This window comes from Engystomops pustulosus, chromosome 4 (assembly GCF_040894005.1).
Source record: "Engystomops pustulosus chromosome 4, aEngPut4.maternal, whole genome shotgun sequence".
Lineage (NCBI taxonomy): Eukaryota > Metazoa > Chordata > Amphibia > Anura > Leptodactylidae > Engystomops > Engystomops pustulosus.
In genome coordinates this window covers 104,395,731-104,414,243 of record NC_092414.1, presented here as the reverse complement: position 1 = coordinate 104,414,243, position 18,513 = coordinate 104,395,731, and the positions used below count along the sequence as shown (strand labels likewise).

The window sequence follows — 18,513 nt, the reverse complement described above, 5'->3', positions numbered from 1 at the left end:
CTTTCAGGTTCTCTTTAAAACTGCATCACTGAGTTAATATGTGAATGCAGTGATGGTCTGTGTGAAAGTAAAAAGGCCATCAAAGAGATTAACTACTTAGTTGCAGTGTGGTGTAGTTGCCAGGTAAAGTAATATTTCATTATAGTGCCGAATTCCCTGCCATTGGGGGGATGATACAGGTTTTATATTCATAAAAATCATTGAATCATGTAAATTTCAAAAATTTACGAAATTTATGATTTTCTTTACAGTTTCAGCATGGCCAGAAGAACAATCCTTGCCGTGTTTTGCCATTGGAAGAGCAACACAGATGGAGTTGGTGGAAATCTCGGAGAATGACTTTGGTAGCTGTGTTAGGTTTGGGATTTGTGATTTCAATTTTTCGGATTGCTGGAAGGGATAAAAATATACCACTGTGTTAAATCTGATAACATTGGTAGTGTATTCTCTGGAAATGTAATGTTTCAGTTTTTATTTTTTGTTTTTTACCAAATCTAAACATTCATTCCTTGAAATTAAAATGTAGCAGTCAGGTTTTGCACTCTCATGTGCCTCATGCACACAAACCTTTGTTCTCCTAGGCAAGCATACAGCTGAAGGTAGGAGGAGTGACAGCCTATAACCCTTCCCCCCTTGATTGAAAGCCGACCCGTCAGGCTCGATCACAATGTGGTGAGACAGCTTGTGCTTCCACACCGGGACCAGGGGTCATTATATGTCTATAGGGGCCGTGATGCGGCCGCAAATTGAGCGTTTTACCTAATGCCCCTATATGTTTGTGTCCATGAGGCCTTATATACAGTTTATAACATTTTGTTTATAATTTTATTTTAGAAGTTTAAATCTAAGCTTTGTTGGAAGTAGTGGGGTATTATATATGCAACAAATTGTGCAATGGCTTTACGTGACAGATTAATCCACAGGGTCTTTGTTGAAAAACAATGCCAGATTTGTTTTTGTATTTTTAATAGAAAACTTTTCTAGTAGAAAAATGTTGCCAATGTTCTATTAAAGAGGTTTAATACTATATATAACCTAGAAAACACAAGTGCATTGATAATGTGCATCTTCTGTTATTGTTTACATAAAATGCTGTACTTAGTTTGTAAATTAAAGAAGCTCTCCCACTGCTCTTATTTTGGTTATGCAGCGTTCATCTTTTGGCATTGCTTACATAAACGGTTGTGTTGCATTTGTGGATTTAAAACACTCTTCTCCCCGTTACTTTTATTCATGAAATTCAAGCAAGAGTATTGGACGATTTTTACTTCTTAAAATTATCTGATTTACGCTCAATGTTTTTGGTCACTTCCCCTGATGTTACCCTGCAAAACGGCTCTCATATTATTCCTTAGATGTGGTCACTTTTGCTGGGTTGGGATGTTGAGTTTCCAGTCAATTTAATTATTCATTCAGTGCATTGACTAGAGGTACTAGACAGGGGTGCCCACTATCCCCTCTCCTCTTCACCCTTGCCATTGAGCCCCTTGCTGTGGCGATTCGTCACTCTGATGGGATTAAGGGCATTACTAGAGGTAGCATAGTCGAAAAAGTATCCATGTATGCCGATGATACACTTGTCTATCTTGGGGATGTGGGCCCTTCTCTGGTATCCCTCTTATCCTTAATTGATGGTTACTGGGGCTTCTCGGGTCTCCGTGTTAATTGGGACAAATCTGCCCTTTTCCCCCTCTCAGAGAATGGGGTAATTGCCCTTCCCCTCCCAGTCCCGGTTCATATAGTAGCCAATTTTAAATACTTAGGGGTGCAGATATCACGCAAGATTCCAGCCTATACAGAACTAAATATCGACCTCCTGATAACCAACACTGAGTCTCACCTGAAAGCCTGGTCTACCCTCACACTATCCTTATACAGTCATATTAACATCTTTAAGATGATTTTCCTTCCCAAATTTATATACCTATTTCATGCAGGCACCGACCGCGGTTATTAGCAGTGGGGGTTTGCTGCAATATGCAACAACCCCCACCCTTGTATGAAGAGGACTCAGCCCGTGAGCCCTCTTCATACTTTCCCTGTACCACTGCGCCGTAGAGCTACCGCACAGAGCATTAAGGGGTTAAACGTGGATACCATGAAGCACATATTTCTGGTCCTTCTCCATGGATTATCTGTTTCCATCCTGTTGAAGGTCTTTACAGCTAGACTAGACAGCTTTCAGGATTCATGTCTACACATACTCCAGCTGTCCGGGAGTACAGGAACACAGTCACACTTGATGAAAAATTTCACAGCAATTGTGGTCAATAGACTTCAAAATTTTGCCCTACCAATGAGAAATTTATTCTACAGAAGGAGTTGTTTAAACACAGATGTGTCATTGTTCATTTCCAGTTTTCCAATCACCATTACCTTGTGCACAGAGGTTGGTGGTGCTGACCATACATGAATGTCTATTGTCAGCTTGATTACAGGTGTCCTGAAGGCCTTTTATCTTTGCAGGTGCCAGATTTTTACAATTGAGTCCATTATTTCTGACCAAATTGAGTGCAATTTGAGAGTCCATGATACTTGACCATTCTCATATCTTTTTTTATTTTTAACCCTAGGCACAACATAGGTTCCCCATCATACCACAAACCATAGCTTTGGAAACATTATTATTAAGTGAATCGTTCACAGATTACTCTGCAAAAATGGTATTAATGTCTATCTTCACTTCAGCTACTGTTAAAATCCACTCTTTCTTCTTTAAGCAATATCTTCTCCAACCCACGAATAGTAGTCAGACCTACTAAATCTAGTCTGTTCCAAATTGAAGTACCCAAACTGAGACCTGATACATCAGTTCCCAAATCACATTCTATATTTGAGCCTTGTGTAGCATCCAAAACAGATATGGATGAGTTACATAAACTTATATAAATCATTGTCTTTGAGTAAGGAAAATTATAAATAATATACAGGCGGTCCCCTACTTAAGAACACTCGACTTACATACGACCCCTACTTACAAACGGACCTCTGGATATTGGTAATTTATTGTACTTTAGTCCTAGGCTACAATAATCAACTGTAACAGTTATCACAGGTGTCTGTAATGAAGCTTTAGTGTTATTCCTGGTTCTTATGACAACTCAACATTTTTAAAATCCATTTGTCACAGAGACCAAAAAAGTTCTGGCTGGGATTACAATGATAAAATATACAGTTCCGACTTACATACAAATTCAACTTAAGAACAAACCTACAGACCCTATCTTGTATGTAACCCGGGGACTGCCTGTACATAAATTGACAAACAAAATGAACAAAGATGGTGATGTTAATTGACAGATGAATGATGGTGAAAATATAATGTCCTTTAGTTTAATTTCAGATGTAGCCAACTTGTGGTTTAAATTTGACATTAATTTAATTTAAATTTCTTTAAATTTCATATTCTTAACCACACTCCCCCACTACCAGGTATTTTATTCAATAAGGCAATTTACTTGAAGAATATTTTGGCCACAATTCATAAACATAAACTTTGATTGCTGGGACTAGACATTATCAGAGACAATTGGGAAGGAGGCTTTGGTCTGATACGACATCACACTTCATGCCACTTTTCCCATTTGCATTTCCACTCCATTCAAATACTTCCATGAAAAGACCAGGGACTTCCTAGATAAGATTACAAATGCCTTACAATTCATAACAAAGGAATGAAAACAATTTAAACCAATGGTGAGGGGACAGTAATTATTTTAAGAGGGGAAAGAGAGAAGCTTCTCCCACTCTATTAAATTCCGCTCCCTCTTAAAGGGGTTGGCCACTTTCAGTAAATAATTTATATTATTTGTTAATCAAAAGTTATATAATTTTCCAATAAACTTTCTGTATCAATTAATCATGGATTTCTAGATCTTCTTGCTGTACTTCTATAGAAAGTTTCCTGTGGATTGAATCTGCCCAAGGTGATGTGATGGAGGTGCAGGTGCAAGAGCCGTTATTATCACTGAGAGTAATAGGAGTTGTGAAATAATTGCTTGTGCACCTGCATGTCCATCACATCATCATGGTCCAATTTCTGTCTGGTGGAAGCTTTCTATAGGAGTTTAATCACATGAAATGGTATTCATATAGTTATGTCCCTCAGTTCTGAATACAGTCATAGCCATAAGTTTTGAGAATGAGACAAATATTATATTTTCACATGATGCGTTGCCCTCTGGTTTTTATGTGTGTTTGTCACATACAGAAATACAAGTGCAATCATATTATGAGTAACATAATATGACAGTTAGAATGAGTTAATGCAACAAGTCAATATTTGCAGTGTTGACCCTTCTTCTTCAGGACCTCTGCAATTCTCCCTGGCAGCTCTTAATCAACTTCTGGACCAAATCCTGACTGATATATGTCCATTCTTGCACAATCAATGCTTGCATTTTGTCACATTTTGTTGGTTTTTTTGTCCACCCATCTTTTGATGATTGACCACAAGTTCTCAATGGGATTAAGATCTAGGGCAGTGATGGCAAACCTTTTAGACCATGAGTGCCAAAACTTCAACCAGAAGCCACCTTTTTATGGCAAAGTGCCAGCACAGCAATTTAGGCAGTAATTTATTGCTGATACACCAACGCAGTTGAAAGGAGTAGGACAAATTCGGACTATTGCAGCTTCTCTATGAATGGTTGGGTCAGCATTCTTTGAGCCCTGTATGGTGAGCTCTATTCTGGGGTGATGGCCTGGGTGCCCACAGAGAAGGCTCTGAGTGCCGCCTCTGGCACCCGTGCCATAGGTTCGCCACCACTGATCTAGGAAGTCTCCAGGCCATGGACACAAAATCTCTGTTTTGTTCCCTGAGCCATTTAGTTATCACCTTTGCTTAATGGCAAGGTGCTCCAACATGCTGGAAAAGGCATTGTTGATCACCAAACTGCTCTTGGACGGTTGGGAGAAGTTGCTCGTGGAGGACATTCTGGTACCATTCTTTATTCCTGGATGTGTTTTTAGGCAAGAATGTGAGAGAGCCGATTACCTTGGCTTAGAAGCAACCCCACACATGAATGGTTGCAGGATGCTTTACAGTTGGCATGAGACAAGACTGGTGGTATCGGGATTCATCAGAGAAAATTACTTTACCCCAGTCCTCAGCAGTCCACTCCCTGTACCTTTTGCAGAATATCAGTCTGTCCCTGATGTTATTCTCTGGAGAGAAGTGGCTTCTTTGCTGCCCTCCTTGACACCAGGCCTTGCTCCAAGAGTATCCGCCTCACAATGCGTACAGATGCACTCGCACCTCCCGGCTGCCATTCCTGAGCAAGCTCTGCACTGCTAGTACGATCCTGAAGCTGAAACACTTTTAAGAGACGGTCCTGGCGCTTGCTGGTCCTTCTTGGGCACCCTGGAGCATTTTTGGCAACAATGGAACCTCTCTCCTTGAATTCCTTGATGATGCAATAGATTGTTGACTGAGGTGCAATCTTTCTAATTGCGATACTCTTCCCTGTTAGGCCAGTTTTGTGCAGTGCAAAGAGAAACAATGATGCCAAGCACCAGCCTCCTTTTAACCCCTTAAGGACGGAGGGTTTTTCGCCTCATTTCTCGCTCTCCAACTTCAAAAATCCCTAACTTTTTCATTTTTCCGTGTACAGACCTGTGTGAGGGCTTATTTTGTGCGTAACGAATTTTACTTTCCCGCGATGTTATTTATTTTAACATGCCGTGTACTGCGAAGCTGAAAAAAAATTCCAAATGTGGAAAAATTGAAAAAAAACCGCACGTGCGTCACGTTCTTGTGGGCTCAGTTTTTACGACTTTCACTCTTCGCTCCAAATAACATGCCTACTTTATTCTTTGGTTCGGTGCGATCGCGGTGATACCAAATTTATACAGGTTTTATTGTGTTTTAATACATTTTCAAAAATTAAACGAATGTGTACAAAAAAGAAAATTTTTTTTTTGCCATCTTCTGACGCTAATAACTTTTTCATACTTTGGCGCACGGAGATGTGTGAGGGGTCATTTTTTGCGAAATGAGGCGACGTTTTCATTGCTACCATTTTGAGGTCTGTGCGACATTTTGATCATTTTTTATTTCATTTTTTATGTTATGTAAAAAGGTGTAAAAGTCGCATTTCGGACATTTGGGCGCCATTTCCCGCCTCGGAGGTCACCGCCGGCCGTAACCGTTTTTATATTTTGATAGATCGGGCATTTTGGGACGCGGCGATACCTAATATGTTTGTGATTTTTACTGTTTGTTATGTTTTATATCCGTTCTAGGGAAAGGGGGGTGATTTGAACTTTTAATATTTTATTGATTTTTTTTATTTTTTAAACTTTTTTTTTTCTTTTTTTTTTTCACTATCTTTTAGACCATCTAGGGTACATTAACCCTAGATGGTCAGATCGCTGCTACCATATACTGCAATACTACAGTATTGCAATATATGGCATTTTTGCAGCACATTCATTACAATGAGCCACTGGCTCATTGTAACGAATATGCAGCTGCCAGATAGCCTCGTGTCAAAAGAAGACACGAGGCTACCATGGCAACCGATCGCCGCCCCCCGATGACGTTCGGGGGCGTGGCGATCGAAAAAAAGATGGCGGCGCCCGCGCGCCGCCGTCTTTTAAACGCCGCCGGCGACTTTGCCGGCGGCGTTTAGGGGGTTAATAGCCGCGATCGGTGCAGGCACCGACCGCGGTTATTAGCGGTGGGGGTTTTGTGCAAAATGCAAAAACCCCCACCTCTGTATGAAGAGGACTCAGCCCGTGAGCCCTCTTCATACATCCCTTATACCTCTGCGCCGTAGAGCTACGGCGCAGAGCGTTAAGGGGTTAAAGTGTCCAGTGGTGTGATTCCTACTTAATCATGACAGATTGATCTCCAGCCCTGTCCTCATCAACACCTACACCTGTGTTACTGGAGCAATCACTGAAACGATGTTAGCTGCTCCTAAGGCAGGCTTGCAATGAAGTTAAAATGTGTTCTGGGGAAAAAGTTCATTTCTAGGCAAATATTGACTTTGCACTTAATTGCTGTTAAGCTGATCACTCTTTATAACATTCTGGAGTATATGCAAATTGCCATTATAAAACCTGATGCAGTAGATTTTGTAAAAATTAACATTTGAATCATTGTCAAAACTTAAGGCCATGACTGTACAGTGGCTGCATCTACAGCAAAGCTTCCCTCTCTGATTTTCATCTGCTCTCATTAAAATGTCATTTATGTCAAATGGACCTGAAGTTGAGGAAAATCCCATCCATGACCTCTTAATCTAGAGCCACTAATAACATTACTCTATGAACCAGACCGCCATTTTCAAATCCTGGATAACCAGTCAGTACATGATACATCACAATGGCTATTCTCTTGGATAACTCATACAGACGTTCATGTTTCATCTGTGCAACCTTTCCAGACAGAGATCTATTAGAAGCCACTCCATAGAAAGCCTTAAACATTTCCTTTATAGTAGCTTTTTTTTTGAATGTACACCGTTTTGTACAATTCTAATTTCCAACACTTTTTGAAAACTCTGTCCATATCTTCTCCATTCAAATTGTAAGTCTCCCTAACACTCTGTAAATCACAGAACCTTTTCATGAAACAATTGATGTCCACAATTTCTCTATCACAACCATCTCCTGAGGCTTCATTTTTGTAACCAGTTCAACCAGTTCGATAGGGAACGAGCCGCTGGTGTTTCGCGTTAAGTTAACGCAAAACACCGGCGGCTCGTTCCCGATCGCAGGCGTTTCCATAGAAACACCGATGCGATCGGGCCGAGGCCCGCCCCGGTGGGCGCGACTTTGTTTGCGTTTGCAAGCGCAGACAAAGCGCTACGTGTGGCGCCGGCCTAAGCCTTCAACTTCAGCTGTCAGCCATTTTGTGGAGCCTATAATTTTGTTTGATGAAGTTTTTTCACAAGATAAATCAGTGATGCAAGAGGAGCTAACAGGTCAGATGCTTTGTCAGTTCGGAGATGTGGATGATATCCTTAGAGCAGTTAAAACCACTGTCAAGGAAATATTATTCTTGAATGTGTAAGATTTGTTGAACTATTGGGCAATTACAAACTTTGTTGAAATATATTGCATCTATTGAAGCGTCCAGGCCTCATTTACAACATCCTGGAGATCCTTACAACCTGATAAACTCTGACCTGCAGAATGTTCTGTGGTGACCTCAAAAGCCATTTGGTCACCCCACCCCTGCATCTAGGGATTTTGAAACAGAAGACTGTTTAAATATTCCTGGACTCTCCCCCCTCATTAAAAACTTTGCCCAATCCTGAATGACCCTGTGGACTAATTAATGAATGGGAGGTTCTGAAACCTGAACTAAGCAGAGATTTTATAAAACAATATGAAATCCAGGAATTGGTGTTCACATTTTGGGGGCTGTCTGACAAGCTGAGTGTGTTCCTCATTTCTCCCACCTCCAGGGAATCAGGATTTACTATAAGTTGTAAGTTTCTGTCATTTTTCTCCCTTTTTATTTTATAACTGTTTGCCGTGTTGTGTGTAATTTTATTTTGTAATTCTTTTGTTTTTAATATCTTTTTTTTTTTTATGCACTGAACAACTTTTTGTAATTAAAGATTTTCACTTTAATTTTGGTCCCTGTATTGCGAACTCATAGCCTTGTGAAGTGTGATTAGCTGTGTTACTGCTAAAGTGCTGAGTGTGCATGTCTAGTGGTGTGACAAGGTGACTGTCTGAGAAGGAAGAGTTGATATAGAGTGGGATACTTATTGGTCCCAGTATAAATGCAATAAGTGGTGGCAGCGGGTCTGGGGGATGCTGGAGCTGTATGAGGTGTGATTTATGCTCAATTTGTGTCCTGAGTGAAAGGTGAGTGCAAGTTTGAGTGGGCTAAATTAACCCGTACAGTTGCACCCCAAGTCACATGACGAGATGGCGTCCTCGCCGTGATAACCACGATGGACTTGGAAGATCCCATAGAACTGTTATTTGTGAGAGAGAAATTACTTAAAGGTTTGGGTGAAAAAAGATTTTCATTTCTACTATGATTAAGAAAGAATGGAAGGATCCAAAAAATAGTGTGTTTTGAAACGCGTTGCTGATCTGCTTTTTAAGGTGTTACACATTGGATTTTAAGATGGGACTACAGTCTACGCACAACGTATGAAGTATTTTCTTTGGAATTATCGGGTGAATGTGTCCTATGTGCTGGAACGAACAAACTTTCATTTCACGTACATTTTTCTCCAGTCCAGAAGGGATCTACAGCACGGACCAACCTGCATGCTATGGATCGGTGAGCAGACTTCATACAGTGACCGAGTTTTGCCAGTTCAGTGGGGTGGAGTGCTCGTTCTTCCTTGTTTTTTTCACAGGGTCTTTGGGATCTGACTATGACAAGATCATCTTCAGTTTGGGAGGCTTTAAAATTCTTCAGTCCTCAAGTGCAAGGCACCACAGATCCACTCAGACAGTGGTAGTTCAACAAACAGGGAGGCACCAGGAGTTCCAAAATTTCACAACTGATTTTTCAGTGGGCAGTAGTTTGCAACAAAAGAAAACAGTTGGGTACCTCATTATTTTTCCATAGACTCAGTCTAATCTGATAGATGCTTTATTTCAAGACTGGCCTTTCTTACCATACGCTTTTCATTCTTTTTTTCATTTATCCCAAAGACCCTCAAGAAGATTCTACAACAAAGGCGATCATGGTGATCATATATTTATTTTGATGACTTTTTCAGTGCTACCATTTTTAGGACTGTGCGACCTTTTGATCACTTTTTATTGCATTTGTTTTAATTTGGGAGCTATTTTTCGTTACGGGGCTAAACCCAGTGGTAAAAACGCTAATGTATTTTGATGTGGCATTTTCGCGGCGATACCTAATGTGTTTAGGATTTTTCCTGTTTCTTTATATTTTTTATGACTTTAAAGGGGCTGATTTTAATTTTTAGGATTTTTTTATATAATTTTTTTTTTACTTTATTTTTACTATTTTTCAGATTCCCTAGGGCAGTGATGGCGAACCTATGGCACTGGTGCCAGAGGTGGCACTCAGAGCCCTTTCTGTGGGCACTTAGGCCATCAGCCTAGGACAGAGTTCACCAAACAGGACAAAATCCATTAAATCTTCCTGTATTCCTAGGCAACTTATGAGATGCTGCGCTCAGCACTATTTTACAGCGACACTTCATTGACTATTTGGAACTGCTTGAAAAGTGAGAAGGTGTTAAAAGAACTGCATTATCTTTGGAGATCCTCCTGCTGGACCCACCATTCTTCCTGTACAGAGAGACCCTGGAGAGAAGCTATAATGAGAGTCTGAATTTGCCCGCCTTCTTTCAACTGTATTGGTGGCCTCAGGCGGCCGATACAATTAAAGAAGTGGAAGAACAGGTAGCAACAAGTTACTGCTTAAAATGGCACATTGGCACATCAGGGTAAATAAGTTGGGTTTGGTTGTAGTTTGGGCACTCGGTCTCTAAAAGGTTCGCCATCACTGCCCTAGGGTACTTTAATTATTGGTTGTCTGATTGATCCAACCATATATTGCCATACTACAGTTGGAAGTATATGGGGATTTTGCACATCATCTATTACAATGTACAAATTGCCTAAAACATCATAGCCTAGGATCTTTGTGTGACCTGAGGCTGGCATGGCAACGGAACGCCGCTCTGCAATGATGTCACGGGCAGCGACAATCCGAGACAAGATGGCGGCGCCCATGCGCCAACGGCAGCTTTGCTGGCGATGATCAAAGGGTTAACACCCGCGATCGGTGCTAGCGATGGGTGATTGCTCCATTGTAACATAACGTCTTGTTGCATTATGGGTTAACCCCTTAACGACTTGGCCATTTTGCACCTTCCTGACACGGCCCTTTTTTTGAAATCTGACATGTATCAGTTTATGTGGTAATAACTTTGGAACATTTTAATATATCTGGGTGATTTTGAGATTTGTTTTTTTCGTGACACATTGTACTTCTTGTAAGTGGATAAATTAAGGCAATATGTTTAGTATTTATTTATGAAAAAATGGAAATTTGGTCAAAATTTTGAAAAAAAAATGTTTTCCAAATTCAAAAATGTACACTTTTTGGAAAGTTAGTCATATCACCAAAATAACTTAATAACTAACATTTTCCATATATCTGCTATAACTTGGCATCATTTTTCAAACATTATTTCATTTTTTTTGGATGTGAGGAGGCTTATAACGCTAGGTGCTATTTTTCAGATTTTCACAAAAATCGCCAAAACCTATTTTTGCAGTGACCAAGTTAGTTAGAAGTCACTTTTTAAGGACTTTATGATAGTACTCCCCCCCCCCCACAAGTGATACCATTTTAGAAACTGCACCCCTCAAAATATTCAAAACAACCTTTGGAAAGTTAGTTAACCCTTTGAGCATTTCATGAGCGTGAAAAATAAATGAACGTGAAATTACGGAAATCTCATTTTTTTTAACAATATATTCATTGAACACTAAATTTTGCGCCTTCACAAGGGGTTAAAAAGGAAAATGCATCTCAAAATGTTTGGTGAAATTCCTCCTGAGTATTCCAATACCCACTGTGTCAATATACACTGCTGTACGGGCACGGGGTGGCACTTGGTAGGGAAACAGCGCTGTACAGTTTTTAGAGGACAAATTTTGTTGAAATACTTTCCATGTGTCAGGATACAATTGGAGAGCCCTAGTGGTACTAAACAGAGGGGAACCCCAACAAGTGACACCATTTTGGAAAGTACACCCCTTGGAGAATTTAGCAAGAGAGTATGAGCCAATCAGACCCCAAAAAGGAAAAAGGTGAAAATTTTCCCCAAAAAGTCACTTTTACCCCAAAATATTCTAAGCCAAAAGTGTCAAAAGATGAAACAATCCCACAAAATGTGTACAACTATTTCTCCTGGATGTAGAATTGCCCCACATATGCAGATAACATGTTGTATGGGTACACAGTAGGGCTCAGAAGGGAAAGAGGGATGTGTGTCTTTTAGAAGCCAAATTTGACATAAATCTTATACATGGGTTAGGGTGCATTTGGAGAGCCCTAGTGGTATAAAACAGAAGGGAACCCCAACAAGTGACACCATTTTGGAAAGCACACCCCTTGGAGAATTTAGCAAGGTAAAAATGTGTATGTACCCCTAAAGGTGTATGATCCAATCAGACCCCAAAAAGGAAAATGGGGAAAATTTTCCCCCAAAAGTCACTTTTACCCCAAATTAGTCTAAGCCACAAGTGTCAAAAGATGAAACAATCCCACAAAATGTGTAACCATATTTCTCCTGGATATAGAATCGCCACACATGTGCAGATAAAAGGTATGGGTGCGATGTAGAGGGAATGGGGGATGTGTGTCTTTTAGAACCCAGAAATCTTATACATGGGTCAGAGTGCATTTGGAGAGCCCTAGTGTTACCAAAACAGAAGAGAACCCCAACAAGTGACCCCAATTTTGGAAAATACACCCTTGGAAAATTTTTCTTCCTGGGCAGGCAGGTACTGGCGGAATTTTAACCTGCCTTTGAAATGTACCAGTGACTCGTCTACACAGATGTTTTGTAAAGGGGTGTATGCCTCGGCAAACTTTGTGCCAAAATGGTCGAGGATTGGCCAAATTTTATATAGATGGTCAAATGATGGGTCACTTTGAGGTGGACATTGTGCATTATCGTTGTAATGCAAAAATTTAAGAATTGCCTCAAAGCGTGGCTGTGTCATTATGGTGCGGTAAATTGGAGTACTGTAGAAAACATCAGTACTCCAATACTGCCTAACCTCTGGTTTTTTAACAATGCCCATGTGGAGCACAAGACCCCAAAACTTCATCTCTACTGCATCTACAGGGGTCCACCTAGAAAATGATGAAGTGGGGTTTTGTGCAAAAAATAGTTGGGCATATAAATTTGTCTGTGACACCATGAGATTTAGGAGGTCCTCAGAGAAAGAATTTGAAAAAATCAATTTCAGTGAGGCCATCAGTGTCTAAATGAATTCCTGAACTGCCCACGAACTCAGGAATTTGGGGCACATAGTTTTCAGGGGGTGGGTTCCATGATGAATCACTTGCGGGCTGGGGAACATGCTCAGCAGTGGTCCTGGGGCGCCTTCTTGAGGGCCCCTCATCACCAGAGGAAGGGCAGTAGGAGGAGGAGGATGAAAAATAAAGAAATGGGGCATCCTCCCCTTCTGAATCAGTCTCGGCAAGGAAGGCATAAGCCTCCATTGCAGAAAAAGATCTTTGGGATGTATTGGACATTTTTATTGGGGTGGGGTGGGGGCGTGTATAAATGTTGTGCTATTAACACGTGTAAACTTTATTCAAGGGGGTGTGTATGTTGTGCTTCAATACGTGTGGGGCGATGAAAGAATAGATCGTAATCGTAACTAGAACAAAAAAAAGCGACAAAAAAAAGGAGCAAGTGCTGAACAGTAAGATCCTACTGATCAGCGCTCAGTTGTCGCAGCGCACTCACAAGATGGATTGTGTGCGCAAAAACTATTAAAAAATCCCTCTTTTTACAACCAAAGAAAGCGAAAAAAAAGGAGCAAGTGCTGAACAGTAAGATGCTACTGATCAGCGTTCGGTTGTCGCAGCGCACTCACAAGATGGATTGTGTGTGCAAAAACTATTAAAAAAAAGCAGCAGTAAAAAATTGGCACTGTGCAAGCACAAGTGCCAATCAGTGATGTGTGTCACCAATCTGCACTTGGCGGTCACAGGACACACAAAACTGAGCAAAAAACAAAAAAAAAAAACCTCCTGTATTAAAAAAAAAAAAGCTAAAGCTGATCAGTGATGCAAGTCACTGATCAGTGCCCAGCTTACAGGATGCAACCAATCATCAGCACCAATTATCATCCTGTGTTAACCTGCATGACCCCTGGTGATGTATACTGCTGCTATTGGTTGGTCGCATCGACAAGCCAATAGCAGTGATCGTGGACGAGGGGGGGGGGGCGAAACCCCTCTGTACCACGAGGCAAGATGTCGGCTGTCGGATGATCGGTAATAGCCGTGATATACACCATTCCAGCGCTATCGGCTGGTCTGAACTGACCAGCCGATAGCATCGATCGTGAAGCGGGGGGTGCGACGAAACCCCTCTGGTCCACAAGGCAAGGTGGCTGGCTGTCAGGTACCGCTGCCATCTTGCCGCGATCACTGTGTCTGCAGACACTGTGATCGGTACATCGTGCGCCGTAGTACTAAATGATTTCACGCTGGTCATATGAAATTACTGCTGGACTCACTATAGATATTCCTGGATACCAGGCTAAGTGAAAGTTGATTCATGGGAATCTAAGGGAAACAATGTTTAGCTAAAAGAAGGGTGTCAGCTAATCCGTTAATAGGGCTCTATGGGAACTTGTCACCAGCTGCATTTGTGAAAAATGTGGTGACAATTTCCCTTTAAAATTTCTATCTGAAAACCAGTTTTTGTGGTTATTTCAATTTATTTTATACAATAAATATCACTGAGATATCTGTGAAATCTATAATGTTCATATGTAACATTTAGAAGATATGAAGCTACTTATTGTCTGTTTGATTTAAATTTTTATGCATTATTAATAAAATGTTACACTTTGAATTAAAATTGCATAAAGGTGCCTATATTTATAAACTCCTTAAACCCTTACCAACATGTGACGTAATACTACGTCACACCCCGGGTGCGGTTGCATGGAGAGAGCTCACGGGCTGAGCCCTCTCCATAGCTTGGAAGTCTTTACTGCATATTGCTGCAAAAGATTACTGGTAACACCGGGGATCGGTGCCAGCACCGATCGCGGGTGTTTTACCACTGTTTTCCCGCTGATCTCTGCCTGCGTCATCTTTCTGAGGATCATGGCTCCCTGTGACGGCATCTGGGAGCGGCGATCCGTCGCCATGGCAGCCTCGGGTCTTCCCGTTCATTTTCGGGTTAACCCGTTCATTACAATCAGCACATTGTAATGAATGAGGAGTAAAATACCCATATACTGCCATTCTGTAGTATGGCAGTATATGATAGGAGATTACAGACAACCTAGGGTTAAAAAACGTACCCTAGGGAGTCTGAAAAATAGTAAAAATAAAAATTAAAAAAAGTTTAAAAAAAAAACTTATAATTAAAAAACCTAAAAACTCAAATCACCCCCCTTTCCCTAGAACTGATATAAATATAAATAGTAAAAATCATAAACACATTGGGTATCGTCGCGTCCAAAAATGCCCGATCTATGAAAATATAATAACGTTTTTCGTTGCGTTTAACCCCGTAACGGAAAATTGCGCCCAAAGTAAAAAAATAGCACTTTTTTCCCATTTAAAAAAAATTCTAAATTCTATAAAAAGTGATCAAAAGGTCGTACAGTCCTAAAAATGATAACATTGTAAACCTCATAAAAAGCCGCAAAAAAGACACCTCCCCAAGCTCTGTACACCAAAGTATAAAAAAGATATTAGCGCCAGAAGATGGCAAAATGCAAAAAAAAAAATTTTGTACAGGAGGTTTTAATTTTTGCAAATGTATGAAAACATTATAAAACCTATACAAATTTGGTATCCCCGTAATCGTACCAACCCAAAGAATAAAGTAGACTTTTCATTTGGGGCTCTCAGGGAAAGACGTAATATCCAAGCCCACAAGAATACGGCACAAATACATTTTTTTTTTTACCAATTTCACTGCATTTGGATTCTCCCAGTACATGGCAGGGAATATTAAATACCACCATTTTGAAGTGTAATTTGTTACGCAGAAAATAAGCCATAACACAGCTCTGCACATGGAAAAATAAAAAGTTCTAGATTTTTGAAGGTGGGGAGTGAAATGCAAAAACGAGGGCTGCGGCGTTAAGGGGTTAAAGGAAGTAGATCTGATGGTAGATTCCTCCTGCCTGCCTCTGGCCTAATCTGTAATTTAATAATTCTGGTACATAATTTAACTTGTTAAAAATGTTATTTTAGTAATATGTAAATTCACTGCAGAGGCTACTAGGGTGTGTACTAGCCTTAGCTCCCATTGCCTGGCTAGGCTAGTACACACCCCAGTAGCCTCTGCAGTGAATTTACATATTACTAAAATAATGTTTTTAACAAGTTAGGTTAGGTTCCGAGATTATTAAGTTACAGATAAGGACAGAGGCAGGCAGAAGGACTCTACCATCAGATCTACTTCTGATGGTAGATTCCTGGTAGATTTCCTTTAATGCAATTTTGAAAATGGGGCAAATGTCTGCTTTCAGAAAATATATGGTTTGTTTGGGATTAGTAACATTTTTTTTGCTTTAATTTGTATATGTCAAAATTGCTCTGGCCAGTAACACAACATCATTTCCAGAAATACTTGTCAGGGAAAGGGTTAAAGGGTACAGTGAAGTAGTAAATGGTGCTTTTTACTGGATTATTTGCTTCCACTGAATTTGACCCGTGTTTTACCCTCTTTCTACCTTGAAAAAAACTTGCAAGCAATGCATTGAGCATGTGGATGTTTAACTTTTTTCATATGGTAGTAGTCCCTGATTTAAGAACAGGAAGAATACAAAGTAGTGGTTAAAACATAGCTTTTACTGGGATCGTTTAAAAGTGAACAAACAGTAATCTATCTTCAAAGAAGTTACTTGGACGCACGGTGCCCATCTGAAAAAGTGAAAAAACACAGGAAACGAAGAAAGTGTGAGCCTGGTGGTCTCCTTATGGTTCAAAGCTAGTGATGCAATTATACATACAACAAAGAATTGTATAGGAAGCTCACCTCTGTGGGCTGCACATCTTGAAAAGCGAAAAACGGTTCCGGGTCTACACTCAGGTATTTGGTTGTTCCTCAATGGAGGTAACAGAGGGTCAGTGGGATGTATATAAGCACCCTAAGTCAGAGTGTAGAGAAAAGAGGAGGAAGGAACAAGGTGTTGTGACTCCAGGCATGGGAGATATAGGTCAAAGATGGCTATAGCTCTCCCTGTTGATGCCCTAGGTAGAGATCTAGAACACCCTGTTAGCCTAACCTCGGGGTTGTGGCCCTAGTTGACCACGAGCCCCGACCGGAACCTTACCCTAGATAACTAGCCCTGTAAATGGACCTAGTCTAGAGGTAACGTCCCAGTCAGTAAAGCGTCTCTAAGGACGAATAGTACAAAGTGTGTCATAAGGGTAATTGCGTAACCAAATCCCGACAGGGCCTGTTTCACCCTTTTGGGCGGGGGTGCCTGTGGGCACTAGAGCCCACTGGTCATCCGCTGCGTACGGGGCTGTGCGCACAGGCACCCCCGCAGCATCTATTTATCGTCTCAGCTATCTCCCTCAGGATTGTCATGGTTATATGTACACACTATGCCTAGTGATTAAGGGAGTCAGCACTACCCCAGCACCATTGATTTAAGCAGTGCAAGGGTTTTTCCTTACGCGGACCGCATTATCCCCTGATGAGCCCAAAAGGGTGAAACAGGCCCTGTCGGGATTTGGTTACGCAATTACCCTTATGACACACTTTGTACTATTCGTCCTTAGAGACGCTTTACTGACTGGGACGTTACCTCTAGACTAGGTCCATTTACAGGGCTAGTTATCTAGGGTAAGGTTCCGGTCGGGGCTCGTGGTCAACTAGGGCCACAACCCCGAGGTTAGGCTAACAGGGTGTTCTAGATCTCTACCTAGGGCATCAACAGGGAGAGCTATAGCCATCTTTGACCTATATCTCCCATGCCTGGAGTCACAACACCTTGTTCCTTCCTCCTCTTTTCTCTACACTCTGACTTAGGGTGCTTATATACATCCCACTGACCCTCTTTGTTACCTCCATTGAGGAACAACCAAATACCTGAGTGTAGACCCGGAACCGTTTTTCGCTTTTCAAGATGTGCAGCCCACAGAGGTGAGCTTCCTATACAATTCTTTGTTGTATGTATAATTGCATCACTAGCTTTGAACCATAAGGAGACCACCAGGCTCACACTTTCTTCGTTTCCTGTGTTTTTTCACTTTTTCAGATGGGCACCGTGCGTCCAAGTAACTTCTTTGAAGATAGATTACTGTTTGTTCACTTTTAAACGATCCCAGTAAAAGCTATGTTTTAACCACTACTTTGTATTCTTCCTGATTAATCATAGTGAGTCCACTATATTTCTTCTACACAGTTTTTCTAGTTGAAATATTCATTGGATACATACTCCTGATTTAAGAACAGCAGAGTTCATACAACTCCCAGTGACAAACAGACCTCTGTCCACTGTGAGCTCTGGTGAAGTTCTCAAAATGCTGAGACTTTAGTCCCAGGCTGCAGTGACCAACTGTAAGGCTTCATTGTTAATCCCTATTTCTATTTTCAGCCCTAAATTCTGACTTGCATAAAATTCAACTTCAAAAAAATCCTTATGAACACATCTTACATGTAACCCATGGACTGCCTGTGCATATAACATTTGGGTGCTGCCAAAACACAAGTCTAAACATACCGTATATACTCGTGTATAAGCCGAGTTTTTCAGCACAAAAAATGTGCTGAAAAACCTAATCTCGGCTTATACACGAGTTAATAAAAAAAACCATGAGGACCG

The 18,513-nt window shown here is 40.9% G+C and overlaps 1 protein-coding gene across 1 annotated transcript in view; it reads left to right on the top strand.

The window, feature by feature from the left end:
* ASZ1 (ankyrin repeat, SAM and basic leucine zipper domain containing 1) overlaps window positions 1-486 on the top strand; it is a 107,290-nt gene extending 106,804 nt beyond the window's left edge. Inside the window, exon 13 of the mRNA XM_072146960.1 lies at window positions 252-486. Coding sequence (XP_072003061.1) covers window positions 252-422 — 171 coding nt within the window. The 3' untranslated portion in view covers window positions 423-486. The remainder of the gene's footprint in view (window positions 1-251) is intronic.
* The last annotated feature ends 18,027 nt before the right edge of the window (window positions 487-18,513 follow it).